This window comes from Haliaeetus albicilla, chromosome 21, assembly GCF_947461875.1.
Source record: "Haliaeetus albicilla chromosome 21, bHalAlb1.1, whole genome shotgun sequence".
Classification (NCBI taxonomy): Eukaryota; Metazoa; Chordata; class Aves; order Accipitriformes; family Accipitridae; genus Haliaeetus; species Haliaeetus albicilla.
This window is the reverse complement of record NC_091503.1, coordinates 12,187,834-12,208,751: the sequence shown is the minus strand read 5'-3', so window position 1 is coordinate 12,208,751 and position 20,918 is coordinate 12,187,834. Positions and strand designations below refer to the sequence as shown.

The window sequence follows — 20,918 nt, the reverse complement described above, 5'->3', positions numbered from 1 at the left end:
TGCTCGACTTCTAAGGATACTTGAAGTCTCTAAGGGTTGATTTTTACAGTTGTCAGTTTTCTTGATTCTCTTCAGCCTTAGTACAAACCTCAGCGTTTGACTTCAAGTAATGATGAAAATGGTGTGAGAGCATTTCAAAAAAGATGAGTATTGACCTGGCTTCCAGGTACGCAATAGGGAAAGCTTTTTGGCTATCATCTGTCGGGAAGCGTGTATTTTCTTAAAGGAAGGAATGTGTCTGCATCCTGCTGTGCCTGCTTGATATTTTCCTTCTGATGGTTTAAAAAAACCCAAACCCAAACCAACAGGCAGACAAAAAACCAACCACCCCAAAGCAAACATCAGAAACTCCTCCCTTCATTCTGGACTTGCTCTGCAGCTTTCCAGCTGTCGAGCATGTTGTTGGTCTGTTTAAGACACTATCTTTACAGGTTCTTAATTGCAAGGGATAATCTTTATTGGAGATTTGAGTCTCTCTGAGTATCTTGGGAGTTTGAATCTCTATTTGAGTAATAAGTATCTTCTTAAAAAGTGACTATTTTCTCTATTGTAGTACGTTATAGCTTCTAGTAGGCTATGTAGCTTAAAAGTAAAGAAAAAATTCTTGCTGAAATGGAACTTGGCACTTTCACAGCTCAATACAGTTCAGCTACTCCATTAAGTTGCAATCCCAGATATTTTCACAAAGCTAACATATGAAAGAAAAGATGCTTAAAAGAGGTCTCTTGAAAAGGTCTTTGAATTTGCCTTTCCTCCTCCATACAAATGCAGCTGAAACTGTGCAGGAGAGGAGAGCATTTTCAAGACTTCTTTGTCACTGATGTATGTGGGTCTCTGACTTACATTTGTGATTGCATGCACCAATGTTCAAGTTCTTGCATCTATTGACAATCCTTTTTAATTTCTCCGAGTTAAGAGTTCATGGAAACAGCAGAATATTTCTAATGCTGACAAACTTCTTATGCTCTGTTCAGTGCAAGCAGGCTGTAGGCAGCTTAGTGCATTGTCTCTCTTCTCATCATTGCCATCAAGGGTCGATACCTCCAAAGGCGGTGCCGACAGGCAGGACTTAGTCTGTCCAATTTGTCATGGAAAGATTAATGTGCTCCTTGGATGGCTGGAAGGGCACAGTGTCTGCCCTGTGATGACAGCCTTCTCCTCATCAGTCCCTTCACCTGTGCTCTGCCTTCCCTTAGGCCTGGCCATGCAATCATCTTGGAAAGATTTGTGATGGCAGCCCTGCATCATGTGGGTAATGTGTAGTATTACCCATTTGGCCGTTGACTTTGACCTTTCTTCAGAAAGAAAAAAAAATACAGAGCTGCTGTCCAGCTCCTTGGCACAGGCCCTGCTGGGTGGCCTTGGGGTGCAAGTCCAGAGAAAGTTGTAAGTGAAAGCACAGTCTTCTGCAGCGGAAGGATGTGGGGTGGTTGTTTTCATCGATACACATCCCTGTTTTGGAGGGGGCTCACCCTGCTTTGCCACAACTGAAGGAGCTCAGTGTACCCCTCACTGTTTTTACTTCTGAGGTTTTACGTGAGATTTACTTTGGTTCATATAGCCTCATCCCCAGCCTCTTCTTGAACTGGTGCTTCCCTGCTGTTTCCCCTGGACTGTTTGCATCTGACTGCCCAGTGAGCTGCAGTAAAAGCAGGGCAGGATAAAGAAAGAAAACCCTATCAAGTGAGTGGAAAACTACTGAGCACTGTACAGGAAACCTAGAGACTCAGCTGGAATCGTAAACCAACATGGGCAGCACGTACACCTAAGGCACCTCACTCCCGGGAGTACAACCTGGACTGGCCAGTCTGCAGGTGTGTCCCGGTCCTCGGGAGCTCCTGGGCTCAGTCTCTTATGGCTCCTGGTCTAAGGCAGGTGTCTTCAGCTCTGCCTTTTGGGAATATCTGAGGAGGGGAAGCAGAGATGTAAAAACTTCTAACAAAGCTAGATGTTTCTCTAGCAGAGCTACAGTTTCTTCTTACCTTAAGCACATGGTGTGCATGTAGACAGTTTTCCAACATTTTTCATTGGAAAATATTATTTAAAGGAAAACAAACAATGCATTTATGTAATAGAAATATGGGTGACAGTCTATATCTCTAGAAATGTAAACCCATTTCCTTTTCTGGGAAGCAAAAGGAAGCAAACTTGTTCATTTTGGTGTGGGTTTAACACAATTCATGATTAATGCCGATAATACTTCACCTGCGTTGCCATGGGAGCTTAGTGTAACTGTATGTCTCACTGCTGTTAAGGTACATGGCTGCTCTTCAGGGTGCTCTTGGGACCAGATAACAGTGGACCTGTACTCAGACCCCCAAAGCTAGCAGTGGTGTGAACTAATTGCTGAAAATAAGTTTGCTACATGCAATACTGCAAATGTAGATGTTTCCTGTCTTGGGCCATTTTCAACTGAGACAGATTTGGATCTGGCACAGACAAGGTGTATTGAAAGATGGAGAAAGGGTGGTATGATCTAGGATTTGAACGCCTCTTTGGAGAAAATAAATGAGGTTGAGCCAGACCTTTGAGCAACGGTTTACTGATATTTCGCATGAAGCCTGTTTCTGGTGCATTTAAACTTCCACTTCATATAAAGCCAAAGGACACTTTTGGGCAACATGGCTACACCGTCAATGGTCTGAGCTGCTAGGTGGACTCCTGCTTCCATCTGTGCTGTTTCTGCAGTGTCATTTCAGCAAGTGGCGTTAGCAGTGCCGTAACTGGCCGGTTTAGCTTTCTGTGTATACTTAGGAAGGTGGCTGTGCCCCTGTTGCTAACATTAAGTTTTGTTCCCAAGTTGACGGTAGGTGCCCCCAACATCTTTACTGCTGTACTTGAGATCTGCTTTAGGTAGGTCATTGACAGTATTTAAAGTACTGTATCAGCAAGTCTGTTTCAGCCCCTGTCATGTTTTCCTGTGTATCTGATTTTTTTTTTAAGCTTGAATAAAAAAAAAGCTGTGTGTTGTCTTTTTTGGGTGTTTTGGGGTTTTTTTTGTTGGTTTTTTTTTCCTGCTCATATTATTGCTGTGGGTAGTGGGGCCGCAAATTTAAACATTAGGAAAAGAAGACGTGAAGAAAAAAAAACCAACACCCTGCTAAGCTCTGTTTCTAAATAACTCTCCACCCCCAAAAAACCCAGGCAATTTCTTCTTTATTTCCTTAGGGGCTAATGGAGAGCAGGAAAATACAGTTTTGAACCAACTTTTTGTATGATGCACCACAGCTTTAGGGGCTTGTACATTTGGCTTTGTCTCTGCCTTCATAGTAGTTGTTCTGATTGCTAAATCAGTGAACTTTTCCCTTGAGCTTGCTCTTGGCCAATATTGCTTATGGCAGACAATGAAGTATGTTTGTACCACTTTGTACCAGTATATTTGGGACCTTGTGTTAACCTTTTTTAAAAACTATTGAAGAGATTTAACAGCTCTTCTCCTAAACCTGAGTTTGAATTTTTTAGTTGGCACAGGAGGTAATATATCACTTTCTATACTGTGCTGAAAAAAATAAAAACGTTGGACTTTCTTCAAGTGATATGGGTCACAATTGCAGGCAGGAGTTTATTCTGATAGGTAAGAGAAAATGTGAGCTGAAATGAATGCATTTTGCTGTTTCTGCCTGTTGAGTTCCATCTGTAACCCCTCTTGATCTAGCATCCTAAAGTCAAATTATAATTTTCTTTAGTAACACTTTACAGAAAATGGCAACAAGACATTAAATGCCAACTGAATTATTCCTTTCAAATCTGTGTATATTAGCTGTTCATGTGCTCTGTTATTACTTGCAGAATGGAAACTGGAGAACTTGAAGAGGCTGGATGTCAATCAGGTATCAAACATACTTAATAGCTCATAAGTTTTCACCTTAAATTATGAGTTTTGTGTGATTTAAACTAATTTGTAGAATTTGAATGAATGATCACACCGATGTAGCATTTCCCTGGAATGTGTTACTTAAAGAGTTGCAGGAACTGTACCCATACTGAACATAGTATGAAAAAGTTTAAATCGCTTGTCAACACATGTGGCCACTATGTACAACTTCTCCTCCTGAAGATGCATTATCATACCATTTTTAGTTTAGTGATCATATGCCATTGCAGAAAGAGTGCAGTACAATATGGCAGGTGTTCCTCAAACTCAGTGCCAGTTAGCCAAAAGTAACTTGAATAGCATCTAACGTTTTCAGAGTGGGATTTGTTTTTGCAAACCTTTAGAAGTAACTTGTAATGCTTTCCTTCTACTTTCTACTTTGAAAATGTCCTGGAGCTGAGCTTACACCTCCCGGTATCTCCTATGAAGGTGCCCAGTGAAACACAAAGAAAGTATGGTCTGATGGCCATGTTTCCCAAGTTTGTGAGCATCTGCTGTATGTCTTTTGCTACACTTAAGTTAACTGTGTGTATGTTTAGTTTTTCAGAGCTATCTATTTCGATGTCTGTATTTTGTCACTTTTTCCAGAAGTTGCTGTCATCATTGAATCAAAACCAATTCTTGCTATACTATGAAACTGGTTTTTTCAACACAGTCTGTGATTATGGCCCAGCTGCTTAGCAATTTAGACAATTTTTACTGTAAAGGAAGAAAAAAAGGTGATTGGCTTAACCCTTGATACTAAATCAGACAAGCTTTTTAGATCATGATGATAACACATGTACATGTGTGCACCTGAAGCTTGTTTGCTTCTTACTTCCTATGATCCTATGAAACCCAATATGTGAATAACAGACTCCAGATCTGCTCAAACAAGGGAAATAAACTCGTGCTAGAAGGTTGAAGTTGGGAATGTTCTGGATCAACTGTTTCAGCAAAGCCTTGGTACAAAATTAGACATCAATTTTCCACTCAATGCTGGCAGGAGTTATGGGAATGTTATTCTGAGACTGTATAGAAGAGTCTCAAATGTCATGTTGTTCTGGGTACTGGAGTCCCTAAAGACAGAGCTTTTGTCCTGTAGTACATGTGGGTCTGTGGGTAAAAATGGCAAACTAGACTTCTGATTACAATATACACTACATGTATATTGTTCTCTACAAATAATGGTTTGGAGTCTGCTTCTGCACAGTAGATCTGAGGCTGGAGCAGTGCCTGTGGTTTCAGTGTAGTTTCTTCAGATTTGTGCTGGAGAAACAAAGAATTTTGGTGAATAGTTTTATATTGAAGGAAAATATAAACCTGGTGAGAGGTAGTGTTTTTCATCACAAATAGAAGGTAATGGTAACTTATTTTATGGGATGCCTAGGTGTAGATTGAAGGGCCTTCTTGAGGGCTGAGCGGACAAAAATAAATGTGCAGAATCCCCCTCTGAAGGGGAGAAGGTGAGTAATCAGCACCATGGAAACATGGGATGAGGAGTGTTGTGAAGAGCAATATAGTCAATGTACTGCTTAAAACTGTATATATGAAATTAGTTCTTTCTGGGGTATAAATAGTCATAAACAGTGGTATGCCTCTCTGCAGTGAAGGAGGTACTGAATTCCTGTGAATAAATATTGTGGGGGCTTATATTTGCTTTTTAAACTAAATGCATTTTTGAAGCTTTATCAGTAGTGGAGCCTCACATTTTGAATCTAATCATGCCATGATGACTACTGGAAACTAAAAAAAAAAATATTATGAAGAGTTGTGTGTCATAACTTCACAGTATTATACCATTTGCTTTTGCAAATGCAGATACGTTAAAATTAAACTGCATTTATTAGCTCTAGAGGCTGGAATTATATTAAAATGGGAATGTTTCTGTTTGCACAGGCTGATGTGGCACCGCTGATGGCTTCCCTTATTGGTGTGCCTTTCCCCCTGAATTCTGTGGTAAGAAGAGGTGTTGGGGACAAGACTTGAGGCATGTGAGGGGAAAGATTATAGATTTGGAAAAGTCTTATAGGGTATGGAGACTGCTTGTAGTTTTAGCTTTATGTGTATGTGTCTTCAGTTTAGAGTATAAACTCAGTCTTTTTATATATTATATAGTGCTTTCAATCGGAAAGGCAGCTGATCGTTTTATAATCTGCAACTTTATACTCTTGAGCTACATAAAAGTTTTTGTTACTTTGTTTTTTAGGGATGGTAAAAATGCAATATGGTTTGAATAACACTTGATTTTGATAATGAAAGCTGAGCCTGTAAACAAGCTGGTTCCTGCAATTTCATGTTTAATTATTTCTTGTTTAAACTAGTGTACTTTCTTCAGATGGTATCTTGTGCCTCTAATTTAGTGAACAGCGAGTGCCCTCACTGCGGGATGGCTTTTTCTTTGAATTTCTTTCATATATTATTACATAGTCCGAAGGTTGTCTCATAAATATCTAATTGACAATTAGTATTACATTAGTGTGCTTTCATGCTGCTTGTTTCACATTTAAAACACCTATTTACAGCATATTTTTTGAAATATTTCTTATGGAGACCCTGCCCCAAATTCTGTCCCCCTGTCCTGCACTCATTGCTGGTCATGTGAAGAAAGCTGCCCAACACAGGGTGGCATGGGAACTGCTTGCTTTCCCATCATGAGTACTGGGTGAGTCAGGCCCAGGCGAAGCTTTGGATAGAGAACACTTTTAGGTATTTCAGAAATGGCTTCTGATCAGAAGTTGAGGTTGTATTACTATATAGTATGTAGTTTAATAACAACTTCTGTTATTTACCTTTTTTGCATTCGTGTAGGAGCTGGGATATTATGAACCATCCCTGTGATGTTGAGAAATGATGAGGGTATTTTCAAAGGAGTTACAGTAGTTATTTCAGCAATAATTTGAAGTATTCTTACTGCTCATTTGGCCTGCAGTTCAGTTAGAGAAATTCCTGTTTCTTCATTTAATTTTTTTAATGTATATATGTATTTTTCTTCCTCAGGGAACTCTGCCTCTGGAATATCTGAACAATAGTGCTCATTTCAAAGCAGAGAGCATGTTTACCAATGCTGTTCAGATTCTTGAGCAGTTTAAGGTAACTAAACATATGGTAAAGAAAAATATTTCTTTGAATAGTGGTTGTTGTTATGTGTAAAATAATTACACCAGGATATATGCTGTATATAGCATGCCGTAATTCAAAGGACTAAAATTGAATGTGCATACTGGGTGATGTTGATTGACTAGCTGTGAGCCATATCTGAAGGAGTTTGAAAGACTTTAATGAACACCTTTTTTGTAAGGAGAATGAGTAATTTTTTCTTGATTCTTTTGATGTTTATCAATATTAATGTAAACCTACTTGCAGTATGTAGGTAGAATCCGAGTTCTGATACCTGACAAGGGAAATACTGCCTTTGCATCAGGGGCTGGGAGAGAAGGCTCTAAGTCAGAATCGGTACACAAACAGATCAAAAAGGTAACAGGCACCTGTCCATTAAAGAAATGAAATTAGTGGCCTAATTAACTTTTAGCTAACGCTGTCATATCTGTTGTTTTGCTCTGCAAGTGTTCATCTCTGGCTTCTCTGTCTTGATTCATCTAATACCAGATATTATCGTATTATGAGAACACATATGTGGTCCAAACAAAAAAGGTGGAGTTTCACTAGATGCTTTTCAACTGTGGAATAAGAAACAGTCCCAAATCCAAAAATCTCAGTTTTGGCAAGACATAAATGCTGTGAGGGAAAACTGTCTTTTCCACAGACAGGAAGCTGAGAGAGAGAACTGTTGCCCTGTTGGGAAATCTGTGTGACAGTGGTAGAACAAGGAACTAGCTTGAGAGTACCTTCAAGATATTAGCACCATCAGCACCTTCTGTCTCTTGAATGCCCGGTTCCCAAATGTAGTTTGTGTGAGTACCATGTTGGCAGTGTCAGCAGCAGAGTCACTTCCAAATCTATGGTGGAAAGCTGGCATGTAGCAGGGGAAATGTCCGGCTGGCTGTGAAGTTGAAGTGTGCTGGTATAACCTCCACAGTTGGAGGTTCTGCTCTAAGAATTAAGGATGTGACTCAGGTCTTTTTCAGTTAAACTGGTGTCATGGGGATTACTTAAAAAATAAAAAAAAAAAAGAAAAAGTTATTGTCCTTCTTTTCTTTAGGTTTATTTTTATTCTGTCATTTTGTAGTGCTAAATATTCTGTTTTCTTTTTGGTTGGCTTGTTTCTAGCATTGTTTTGGAAGGATTTTGTGTGAATTTCCTTCGCATTTCTCTGCTGAAGCAGAAGTAGTGCACTGGCTTAGACATGCCAAGTGGGTTTTTACTTTTCCTGTGATGGACTGACCTGACCACAGTTTGTACTCCCTGGAGAGGATGTTGTCTTGGATGGATAGGATGAGACGTGTGGGTTGCTACTTCAAGCTATCAGGTTTTGGGAGCAGTACACTTAGAAAGTTCCTGTCTGTGCTTTATGCCGACAGTCAGATTCAAGTCAGGCTGCTGCAGGAGGCCTTAAAGATGTTTTGAAGGGCCTTGGGCAAAGTGGCTTTGACGGCATCAAAACCTTCTATTTTTATCCATGTGCAGGTTAATCAGTCTAACAGCATTGCTTTGGCAGTGATGCTGCAGTGTACTAGTTCCCATCTGGTACAAATAATATCAGTTTTATCAAGGGAGGTTGTCACTGAAGTCTGGTAGCACTTCTAGCCGTATCTTCCCTTTACCCTGCAAACTGTAGAAGTCCTTCTGTGAAAATCACTGGCTGAGGAGTGGTTTATTTTACCTACTTTAGAGCAGGTCTGGGTTTCCGTGAACTCAGAGGAGTTACACATATGGGAGTGTAACACCCAGTTTCCTGGACAGTATATCGACAGTGTGATTCCATTCCTTTTCCAAAGTCTTAGAACTCTTCTGTGATTTTTTTTAGTTTGATTCCTGATACAATTTTTAGTCTTGTTGCAACTTGCATATAATGGTTTAATGCTTTTTTTATGCAGGTTAAGATGAGTCAGAAAAAGGAAACTACACTGTCATTTCTGTTCACACCATTCAAGTAAGTGTCTGTAAAAACTATATATATTTTACCTAATTGTCTTATCACTTTGGTATTTCAGTGAGATGCAACAACAGAAATTCGGTCTCCTCAGTCTGTTTTTTAAATGATAGTGTTTATCTGACTATGAAACTTGGCACTAGTACTCTATGCAATTAACTTCTTTTTAAAAATTCTGATTAGAAGTAGAGTTTTTTTAAAAAAATCTATTCCTTACTTTTAATTTTCTGTTAAGGGTTATTTGCCTAAGCTTTTTGACAATATAGCTATATATAGACTACACGGTAATTTTCACTGACTTTTTTTTTTTTGCTATGTTCTTTTAGCATTCCATGGGAGATGTAAGTCCCTATAGGGTCAGGAAATACAATCTGTTCTTATTTATATGTATATAAAAGTTGAACTAAGAATTGTTTCTTCTGTGATTTAAATTCTAATGAGAAACAAAATGCCTGGCATCCAGAAAAGAAGCTCAAAATCTTTAGAATTTATGCTGCCTAGTGTTAGTGTTTCCAGGGCTGTGAAGGAGTCTCTGTAGTGATTTGTGTATCCGCAAGCTCTGTGTTCTAGTGTATGGAGCAGTTACTGACCCACTCACCCTTCAGTGTTACCAATTAAAGCTGCTTTTTCCTCTTTCTTTCCCCCTGAAAGGTTTGTGAAAGCTTTGCTATGGGTGCACGTGATACTGTTCAATTCAGCTTTCAGTTTGTGGAGTGCTCTGAAAGTGCTTTGTCACAAAGAACAGCTGTTTTCCTTTGGGAAATAAAACTGATGTTAATTAAGATCTTTAAATCATAGGAGCAGTAAAAAGTGCTTGAATCTCTTCCTGTGAAGTACGTTTAATCGCTAAATAAGATTGCTGTCTTTCTGAACAGAGATCTACTGTGTTATTTTATACTACTAGCTTCTTCAAAGGGAAGGGTTCAAGACAGTCTCTGAGACACGAGTCAAGTCAATTTTGGGTACATAATGAATGTTAAGATCAAATTGTGATTATGAATGACAGGTACATTATCAAAGAATTTACTGATCTGTATGGAACAAAAATGCCATATGGAAAGGATGGTCAGTCATCTTTGATTCTGTGGGGAAGAACATTAGTTTGATTTCACAGCTCTTGTTTAAATTTTACCTTTCCCCAAGAAATAAGATTGATTCTGTAAATAGGATGTATTTTTCTTAATGCTAAATTTATCTTTAAAGGAACTGAGTGTTATTGATTGACTTATGGACACTGGTGTCTTTATTTTTTTTATGATATGTTGGATTGTTTTAAGTGGAAATGCCCGAGACATTCATCACTTTGAAAATATGACTAAAACTTGGTATGAACATGTTGTTACTTTGGTATGGTCCATTGCAAAAATAAATTTATTTTACTTTCTTTAGGTATTCTTAAAACTTTCCTGAATCAGAATTTGGGTTAATGGTCCTTCCAGGAAAGGTTTTTGTATGAGACCAGAATAATTCCTGGGATGTGTGAATTACCTTACAAAAGGTGCCTATGCTTGCATGTTTTATGGGTAAAGACTTTCTTTGGTTCCTCAAGTTGATGTTGTTTATTTTCACTCTGGGAAAACAGAAGACGACTCGGAGCACACATTAATGCAAATACTCATCCACAGTGTGCTGGGTGGGGGGGAGGGTTTGCCCAGTTTCTAATTAGTCTTCATGAGTCTCCTTGACTTTCAAAACTTGGCCTATGTCTGGGAAGCCACCAAGGGGCCTTGACCAACCAGTTACTAATAGTTGGGATGAAGTGGTTGAACACCAGCTTATTTTTAAGCAGATAAGTAACTTCCTAGTGCTTCAGCTTGCAGGAACTGAAGGAAAACCTGAGGTAGTTTTAGACATGATCTGTCTACAGATCTATCCCTTCCTTCACATGAGGTGACTGACTGTGTGTGAGCGGTGAACAGGAGCCTGGGCTTCACCTGCAAGTCGTGATCTGATGCATTAGTGTAAAGCAACCCTCATCAATTCTTAAAAAAACTTTTGCTTGAATCAGAGTGAGATACTGAGGGAAAGGCATGTACCGCCTTCTGCTGACTTTACTGTGACACTGGTTTCTTTGGTGGTAGATAAAATGATATAGAAGGGTATAGTTACTCTACCTTTTTCAGGAGAAGTTAAAAAGGCAAAGTTGGGGATAGCTTACTCCTGTATCTGGAGCAAGAGATCTCTTGGTATACTATGCTAGGTTTCAGAGTAATTGGTAACGATATGGAGATTGCATTTCTGCACAGCTATACGCTATTTGGACTTGTCAGCCCAGGTTTAACGGGATGCTTGCCCGCTAATTTGTGTTAAACTGTGGTTGGCCTTGTCCGCTGCTGCAGCTGAGCACGGTTCTGTGCTGTGTTTCTGCTAGGCACTACTGTCCTTTCATTAAGTCAAGAATAGCTTCTTCCACCACTGTACACTGATTTGAGTTGTACAATGGAGTTATATCCTTTTCTAATCCTTCTGGTGCCTGAAATCTGTAACTTGAAGCTCAGAAAGTGTGTGCTCCAGCATAATGCTTTATTCCTTCTTGGTTTATTGGAGGTTAGTGAAGCATAATTCATGTCTGAACTGCTTTGGCACCATCAAGTTTATGTAGAAATCGAAAATATAAATATTCTCTTTGGGAATGTCATATTTTTTTTTGTATATTTCAGCACCTTGATAACCTGAAAATGAACAAAGATATCTCTAAGAATTGTCTTTCTTAAATAATTTAGATTAAATTATGTGGTTGAATAGAGTCTGTGTAACAGAAACATAGCTATGATTTCCAGAAGAAATCTGAATCTAAAATTCACATTGAGACATTCTGGTTTCAGAGAAGTTGATGCAACCACTATTGAAGATGTATTTATCTGGAAGAGGGGCAATATGTTCACAAATAATGTGTTCTGTAGAAACTACAACTTAACCTCAGCTTAATTTTTCAGCCAGAAATAGTATTTAAAAGTTTAATATCCTCTGAAGAAAATCCTGTTTCCAAGCTTGATTTTCAAATGTTTTATTACCAAGTGACTAGAAAACTGTTCATGACCTTCAGATGCAATGACTTAAAAACTAGTGTTGAGTGGTATGTTGAATATATTACATCAAAAGCATTAAGCTAGTTCATATATATATTACAAGCCTATTTTTACTCATTTACACAACATTGGCAACAGAGAAAGTTTCTTGAATTGATACAAGGCTTCTGATTTCCACAGGGAATCTCATCCCTAGTAGAGGTGTGGCTGGCACAATGGGCAGGGAATGAAGGAGGCTATTAGACATGTGCCCTTTCCTGCTTGGATCTAAACTGCATCTCTCTGAAATCCATCTGTCAAGCATATAATGATGAGGAGAATGGAGCTGATCATTGTGTTGTGTGATGGACACTTCAATAGTGTCTACTTGACCAGGGTTTGAGGCAGATTAAAATGTGGGTAGCTGTATCTATTAATAAGGATGTGTCTGGCTGCCAGTAATACCATTTTCATTTTGTCAGAGTGCCTTCATCAAGGAACAAATTTGTGTAAAAGTGTATCTTGATGCTACTTGTGAAACTGTTGGCAATACTTTTCAGAAGGAGCTCAGCTGCAAGTGTCTGCTGATTGTGCAAGGCAAGGTGCACAGCCTGTGCCCAGGGGAATGAATATGCAAGAGCAGAGAGCATCCCTTGCTTGTCTGCAAGTTACCTGCAAGGCTGATATTGAATAATTGTTCAGAATAATTATCAGCAATTCCTGTTGGATACATGGAGGGATTTATTGTCTGAAATTAGTTTCCTTCCCACTTCGACTCCCTGCCTTTTTTCCCTGCTATGAAAGACTTTTCAAAAATTATTTGTTTAGCAAAATCAGATGCTTTTCTTATCACAGTTCTGAGACATAGGCACAATGCTTGTACCTTTATGTGTAAGAAAGGCAGCTACCAAGATGCCAGATGCTTTGAAGGAAGAGTGAGGGAGGACAAATCTGAAGATTGCTGACAGAGGAAAACTGATGTCCAGAGTAGTGAACTATCTTATTAGCTTTCTGACCATTTGATGTGCCTTAAGGCAACAGCAGAGCTGGCACAGTTCAAAGAGGAGTGTGCCAAGGGGCCAGATGCTACTGTTGCAAAAACATTCCCAAAGCTAGCATCTCTGGTCTGTGAAAGTAATCCTACAAGAAGTAGAAGGAGGACCATTGTAGTGAGGTGAGTAGATGGGACATCAATTGTTGCGCTAAAATCCTCTTAACCAATTAATGCAATTTGATTATCCCAACAGGTACTAGAGATTTAAGATATTAAATTACATAAAAGCACAGGAGTGCTTTTTGTGTATGCCTGGTGTATACAGTGCTTTCAGGGAAGACTCTTCCAGGTGTTCAGGTTCTGGTGCCTCACAGTAAGATGGCAGGAGCAGTAGCTTAAGAATCATATTAAAAAAAAAAAAAAAAAGTGTGCAGCTGAATTATAATCAGTGCTTGCTTTCTACTAGCTGTGCTTTTTTGTTGAATGTCTTGAGCAGTTTATATCAATAAGGGTTTTTTTTAGCAGGAAACAGCTTAAGTATCTTAAAGACAAGTTTATATCTTCTCATATATGAAAAAGCCCATACCATGTTGATGCTGCATTTTTTAAGTAACTTAATTGTTTGAATACTACATTTTAATCATTCCCAAATACTTATTTTTTGTGTATAATCAAGTTATAACTTGCATAGTTATATAGAAAGTCACTGCATTTTTTTATGTGCAATGTACAGCTATTTATTAAAAATGTGCCTCTCCCTCACTGTATGAAAACGTAACTCTTTCCCTTTCCTCTGCTCCCCAGTATGCACTGAGATATAACTCCCTTAAACATTTGCATGGATTTGATGCAAGGAAGTATCAGTTGTGCATCATGTATTTATCATGGTGATAGAAAAGAAAATAGTTCTTTCCTGATGTAGAGCATCTTTGAAGATGTACAGCAACTTCAAAGAAATGCCATATGCACAAATACCTCTCTTTTCTTCCTTTCTCTGACTGGAGATAGAGCACTACATTGTTGCCTCTGTCTGATAGCCTTTCAAAACTTAAATAATAGGTATTTCCACAAAACTGACTTTTGGAGCAAAGTGAAATAAGTGATTTCTCCTCCACCATTAAGTGGGGCAGGGTCCCTTAGAATGTCAGTAAACATAATACATCCTTTGAAGCATCCTGTTCTTGTTTTGTTTAAATAAATGTCATTTGCATGATATTTGTGATACACATGATAAGGCATTGCAAGAGCAAACATTAAGGAATGAATGTCAGGAGGAAAGGGTTGAAGCTATTGCAGTAAGGAAGGGTATTTTTAACAGCAATTACTCTCCCTGTCCATTTGTCTGCAGAGGAACCTTGATTTAGCAGAGGCACTGATTTATCAGGGAAGACATTTCAGCCCCTTTATCCTGTGGTCGAGTGAGGGACAGCCACTTCTGTCAACTTCTAGTGAACCCTGGAAAGGCAGCCAGCTTTTTCCTTTCTTCACTTTATTCTCACTGTGTTACCCGGTGGGAATCTAGGCATCAGCCTGCTTCTCGGGCAGCTGGTACAAGCGGCCCAGTATGGGCACCTTTAGCCTGTTGGTGTCAGGGAGGCAGACTGGCAGCCCTCTCCCCTCCACCCTTCGCTTTAGGAACCTGTGTATATACATATGAACAAAAAATAGAAATGCAGTGCTATAGAGACAAAAGTGCTCAAATGGAAATAATGGCTTTATATTATTTAAAAAAAAAAACCAAAAAACTGATTGAATAGTATATGTATTATCTCTTTAGGGAGAAATCAATGCCCGTGCTATAAAATGCATGTTCTTTGGCAAAAATGTCAGCTTCTCTTTCACTGAATGGGCTCTGTCTGAAGTACTCTTTTAAACGCTGCTCAGGGAGGATGCAATCCTCTTAGAAAGCAGGCATCCTGCTGGTCTCGAGTTTCAGCAGCACACTCAGGAGCTTTTAGTTTGTACATGAAAAGCTTACTGGCAGCGGCTTCTGCGCAGGAGGATCAGGCGTAATTGGATTTACTATCAAGTAGGAAGTAGGTAAGGTCTTTAGAAGGAGCTAAGAGGCTAATGTATAAGATAAAATACCACAAGATTTATGTGTATTTCTCTGTTTCCTTATATAAATCCCTTTGGCCTTTTCTTGGAACTTGTGAGGCTTCATGCAGTGAGGGTGAGGGAGGATGTACAGGCAGGGGTGGGGTGGGCAGAGGATGTTCTGCCCAGGGCATGAGGTAAGACAGTGCAGGGGTCTTTCTGGATCCCAAGAAGAAAGATCCGATAACAAATAGCTTAATAAATTAGCTGGTTTAATAAGATAAAATAAAAAGAAGAATACAGAGAGCAAGTAAATCATACATCCCTTCAGATGTGGGTTACCCTGCATTCGCACAGCATCAGATGGAGCCCAGGCGGGTTTTCCCATGGTGTTGCACAGATCTTGTCTGTGGAGGGGTTCCCTCTTTTTGGTCATTCAAGCTCTTATATGATTTTCTTGCAAGAAATCAACCCTAATAATCATTTCTACTGTCAGAATGGAGGTTCACATGAGAACTTCTAGATAAAGATGAGGACAGGCAGGCACTGTAATCGCTGGTACGGAGTGGGAGCTGCCTGCAGCCTCCTCGGTTACTACAAGCTGGCTGGCTTTGTCCTGTGGCCAAGAGTTTGTGCAGCACAGCCTGGAGCCACGCTGGACAGGCAGCACAGGCCTGGGCCTGCTCAGGTTAACCGTCATGTGGATCACTGACTCCTTGATGTACAATGGTCTCCTGGTCAGGATCAGTCCAGGGGGCCTGCCCAAACATGTGTTTCGGTGGCCGTGGGGCCCCCACTATTAGGTACCTGCCCACGCACAGCACAAGCTGCCTGCTCTGGAGGCACCTGGTTGGAAAATGATAGCTACGGTTTAGGTTTGGCACATGGGATCACTGAGCAGAAGAGGACCTGTGGCACAACGTGACATATCTACGATGCTGCAGATATCTAGATCCAGCTCAACGTATGACATAAATCCATCACACATTTTGCAGAGGTGAGGGCTGACTTACAGCATAGGTAGGGCATTGTTATTTAGAGTCAGCACATGTCCCCTGCTGTACTGAAATAGAAGAGATTTTAAATATGGTGCATTTCCTTTCCTTCAAGGATCTTCATCTTCTCTGTTAAGCAGTTTCCCTTTCCAAGGCTGCTGCATCATGTCTTGCTGGCTCTTCAGGCAAAACTCCTGCCCCTGCTAGATGCCTGCTTCCAGTCTCTGGGGCAGCTTCAGCGTGTGGCATCCTCCCTCCTGACCTCTGGTTATCCGAAGCTCTTGCTGTAGTGGTTCGCATGCAAAATCTGCTGTTTGCAGCCCGGTTATCTTAATTGTTTCTCTGTTCAGTGAATTGGCAGCTGACAGTTGGATTGCCCGCTCTTTTTTCTTTCATCTCTGCTATCTAAAGGATTTACATAAATATCCTAAGGCACTTTGCTGTTGATTATGCAAATATGCTGCATCAGGGACACTGATTTGTGGAAATTAAAAGGCTATTTTAATTTCTAGGACTTCACAGTCCAGAGTTAGACCATTAGCAGTCAGACCGCTTCCTGCGGTTTCACTGATGTCCCACTGTTTCCTCCTTTGCTTGTTTATAAATCTGAATGCAAAAGCATATGTGTACTGGTAAGTTTTTGCAATGTGTCAGTAAAGATGCTTTTTGCTATCTTTGACCTGTGGAAGTGTGTGTCCCCTCCCTTCGTTTCATTATGCTTTGAAGAACAAAAACCTCAGAACTTAAAACAGGAGCTTATTGACTTTCTTACTCCTTTTCTTTCTTTTGGAGTGTCTGATGTGTGCAGCGGTGCTTTTTAATGCTTCTTAAAAGAAAAAAATTTGCAAAGATAACCAAGTACAACCCTACAGCTAGACTGACTGATTTACAATCTAACATGGTAGTCAGAAAATCCAGAAACACAACAACCTACTTCAAATTTAGACACTCCAAGACTGAAACTCCTGGCAGTGGAACAGCAGGAGAAAAGAGAGTAGATCACGTAAGGAGAGGGCATATTGAGGATCCTGGGCTTTAAGAAGCCATAATAAACCCTTTAGTGTAGGTTTATGTGGAGTACGTTTTCTTTAAAAAAGCATAGCTTTAGCACACTAAAAACATCGCTATAATTTTTTTATCTGTAAACTACATGCATCTTGTTTCTGAATTATGAAAATCAAGTTTTGTAGGACTTCCCTGTTTCAGTAGCTTACCTGAAAATATTTTGGTAAACATTTAAAATTCAGGCCATCTAAACAGATTAAGGATCACTGAGTTACCCTCCAAATCATTTAATCTTTGAAACTTTACTCTTTGATCAAAACTAAAACATATGCAAAGGACTGTCTCTGTATCTCATATTATGTGCTTTCAGTCTGTCTTTGGCAGATAGAGGAAAACAATTCTTTTTTTTGAGTAGGTACATTTAAAGAACTGGAATTGAACACATTTTGAAAACAGGAAAAATAAGCTTATGGCTATTAAAATTCATGTAAATACGTAATTTAGTGAAGTCCATAGAACTGTGACACATTTTTTTCCTGATCATTGCCCCTACTAGCATCATGTACTCTGCACAGCAGGTTCAACAGAAAGTAAACATCATGGTTCCAGACATTGATTTTTGAAATATCTATTTGGTTGATTTTTCCATGTTTTGCTGAATGAACTCATGACTTTGCTTCACTTGCCATTCACTTACTTTCTGATGGTTCTCTGCTGTTGATGGAGAAGTGGGAAGGTTTTATATTGTGCATTCCATTCTGCTCCTGCAAGGCTGTGCACCACAGCTTCAAAAGAAATGACAGAGCAATAAAGTTAGGCTAGTTTGTGATTGCACTATTGCTAATATCAAGTCTCTGCACTCATGGGTTGCTAACTGGGGTGAATTTGATGTGGAGCCGGAATAACCATGCAATCATGTTTCTGCTAAATTAATAGTGTTTGATGCAAGATCTGTGTCTCTACTTTCCCATTACCCACCTGATGCTTTCTGGGGTGCTGTCTCTGTTGTATGGTGGGAACGTTTGAAGGCAGCTCTCATGGGACGCTGACTTTGGTTTTGAAGGCTGTTGCTACTCTGAAAAAGGCTTTGAAAAAGTGTTTTTTGATTACTTGTATAACTTTTGAATAGCAGCCCTGCAAAAACATCAGGCCAGTCTTACATTTGCAGTTTCAGGCTGCCATTTTGCCAGCAGCGATGTGGATCAAAGCAGTAATAGTGGGTCCTGTAAGTACTATTTCAGCTGATTGCAGAATTGCTGGACTGGAAGGCATCTGTTCTCCTTTGTATGGCCCTCTCACAGCAGGATAGGTGGCAACAGAGTTTGAACATACTCAGCTGCTTCTGTTGCTGGCAGCTTTCTCCCATGGCGAGAGCAGCGAGGCACTGCGCTGGCCCCCTCGGTGTCCAAGTGGCAGGAGGACAGGGGTGGGTGGCAGAGGCGGGGGGATAGCGCCAGTGGAAGAGCTTTACGGTGAGAGGGGCAACGTTGACCTGGGCGATTTCTTTCAGATTGCAAGTTACTAAGATGCCGGGGATCATCTTTCTGGAGAAGAGGACAAGAACCTGTGATTGCTCAGCCTTTGGCAGAAGACATTGCTCGAGTTGTTTAGACAGTGGCAGTCTGATGCCTCTTTTACTGCTAACAGTTTTGGAGTTAGAAATTTCATAGCAAAGCAAGTGAGGAGGTCTGCCTTATGTGGTGTTCAGGAGGAGGTAATCCATACAAAATCCTAGCAGGCTTTATTCAGATGGCCTTGCTCCATCTTAGGGCTACCACGAGATTCAAGGGATGTATATCCTTATGCTCTAGCTTTTTTAGTTTTGCATCAACAGGAGTTGGTCCTTTTCTCCCCATCCCCCAAAGAGCCAGTGTGAAAAGTTAGAAGACTGACGTCTGCTGAGCAGCTACTTCTGATTTGTTGTTGGATAGGGGTGATATAAATGCAATCACTATGTCTTCTGCAAATCTTGCTGCTCTCAAAGGCTTGTAGGATGCACAGTATTATTTTTTTTTCTGATGGGAAGAGCGAAAAGGCGGTGATAGAAGGGTGTAGATGTGCATGGTGCTGACAATAGTCAGGTGTGTGGAGTTTTTCTGTGGAGTGAAGCAGCTGAAATACATGTGTTTTCATCTGATAGTGAGCTGGACAAAGATCTCAGCCTTTCTCTTTATGCATCGCATTTGCAGGTCTGTGATGCTTCCTTGACTTTCATTATTAAATCTGCAGCATTTTAAGTGTTAAACTACTGCAGATCCAAAGGGGTTACTTTTTATAGTATAATTCTGGAAAATCTACTGTACAATAAAATTAATATAAAACATTAGCCAAATAACCAGGCATAATAAAATTAACAAACTAGCAGTGGTGGATACAGATGTATTTGCAAGACATCTCCTTCTGTTCCAAGATTTTTATTTCATGGTTTGCCTGCTGCATGCTACCTATGCCGTTGGGGATGGTAATTTCACAAGTGTGATGATAAACAAGACTCACTGGCCAAAGAGAGGTCCCCTTGACATTGCTATGGTGAACATACTTCATCACAATCTTTTTGTTAGTGCTGTCAAATAGCTTAGCTTCTATGAAGCGTGAATGATGTGTTGGAAAGATTAATTTTGTCAGGTATACTTATGACAAGCGTAGCTAACATCTCAGAAGGAATAGTTTACAAGCACTTGCATGATTAGCCCAATTGTTTTGTTTCATAATTAATTATGTTTATTCATGGATGAAGCTGTGATTTCTGTCCGGAACTAGAAAGTGTATCTCTGATAGCCATTGTGAAAAACAAAATTCTCAGATTTAAATTCTCCTTGTGGTTTTGTTGTCGAGTGAGTCTTCTAGGTTTTATAGAATCACCATTTCTAAAGTTCCTGGCTTCTTTCTACAGGCAACTTTTCACTTCTGTTCATGTCTCTGCTTTGTCTCTTTATGCTTTCTGCTACACCTTCCTTTCAAATCTCCCATCTACTTTGTCAGCTTTAGGAAGTGAATGGGAGTCCTCAATGGGTGATAAACTGCTTATGGTGAACTATACCCATTCCTTAACTGAGAGGTAATTAGCATACTTGGTAGCTCTTATTTCTAGTCTGGTGTGAGATGCAAAAGTTCTCTAATCACTTCTTTGAGTTTTTGTTTAATACAGAGGCAAAAAATATCTTAAGATAATGATCAACCCTTGCACTCAGGATGAAACCTGCGTTTTGATACAGTTACATATGAACAGTCCTTAGTTTCTTGTGGAACTCATAAACTTTACAAAACCAATCTGTAGACAATTGTAAATTCAGCATCTTGAAAAGCGTGCATATGGAAGTAAGGTAATATGTGTGGTATGATGTTAGCTATTGAAAATTAACAATGCATCTACTAATGGTAACCCCATTTGACAAAATAATTGCCTTCTGCATTTGACTTGCTGAAGCTTTACTCTTTAAAACCCCCATTTATTTTGTTACACCATCCATGTACAGAGATCCCAGGTGCTGTCATCTAAGAAGGAATAGGTAAAGACTATTGTTCATTAATAATAAATGATTCATTGAGAGTAAAAAGATAATTAAGGGGTTTATAGCTAAATGACTAAAGATATAAAGTGAAAGATAATTTTAGCATATTAAAAATTTGCATTGAATATGACAAGGAAAAAGTCCACAGAAAATAGTATGTGTAAAACAATAAAAATGAGAAAGTGAACATAGGAACATCTTGGATATATTTAAGTCCTAAATAAAGCTGATTAACATTTATTCCAGATTTTTTAAAATCCTTACCTAAAAGCTAAGATAACTTTTTTCCCTCCTATTAATCTCCACACATGGTGAAAACTCCCACCTTGGTTTGGTGTTTTGCTCCCTTTCCCCTGCCAAAAAACTTAGCAAAACTTGAGGCTTACAGATTTCCTTGAGGCAGTACTTGGGTCTGGTTTGCATACTTGAAGAATTGATTTTAACTTAAGTCATTGTCAGCC

The 20,918-nt window shown here is 39.5% G+C and overlaps 1 protein-coding gene across 2 annotated transcripts in view; it reads left to right on the top strand.

The window, feature by feature from the left end:
- PIGN (phosphatidylinositol glycan anchor biosynthesis class N) overlaps window positions 1–20,918 on the top strand; it is a 111,414-nt gene that overhangs the window by 40,307 nt on the left and 50,189 nt on the right. For both annotated transcript variants that reach the window (XM_069808942.1, XM_069808943.1), the window contains exons 9-12: window positions 3,790–3,830; window positions 5,753–5,812; window positions 6,854–6,946; window positions 8,851–8,906. In XM_069808942.1, the coding sequence (XP_069665043.1) occupies window positions 3,790–3,830; window positions 5,753–5,812; window positions 6,854–6,946; window positions 8,851–8,906 (250 nt within the window). The remainder of the gene's footprint in view (window positions 1–3,789; window positions 3,831–5,752; window positions 5,813–6,853; window positions 6,947–8,850; window positions 8,907–20,918) is intronic.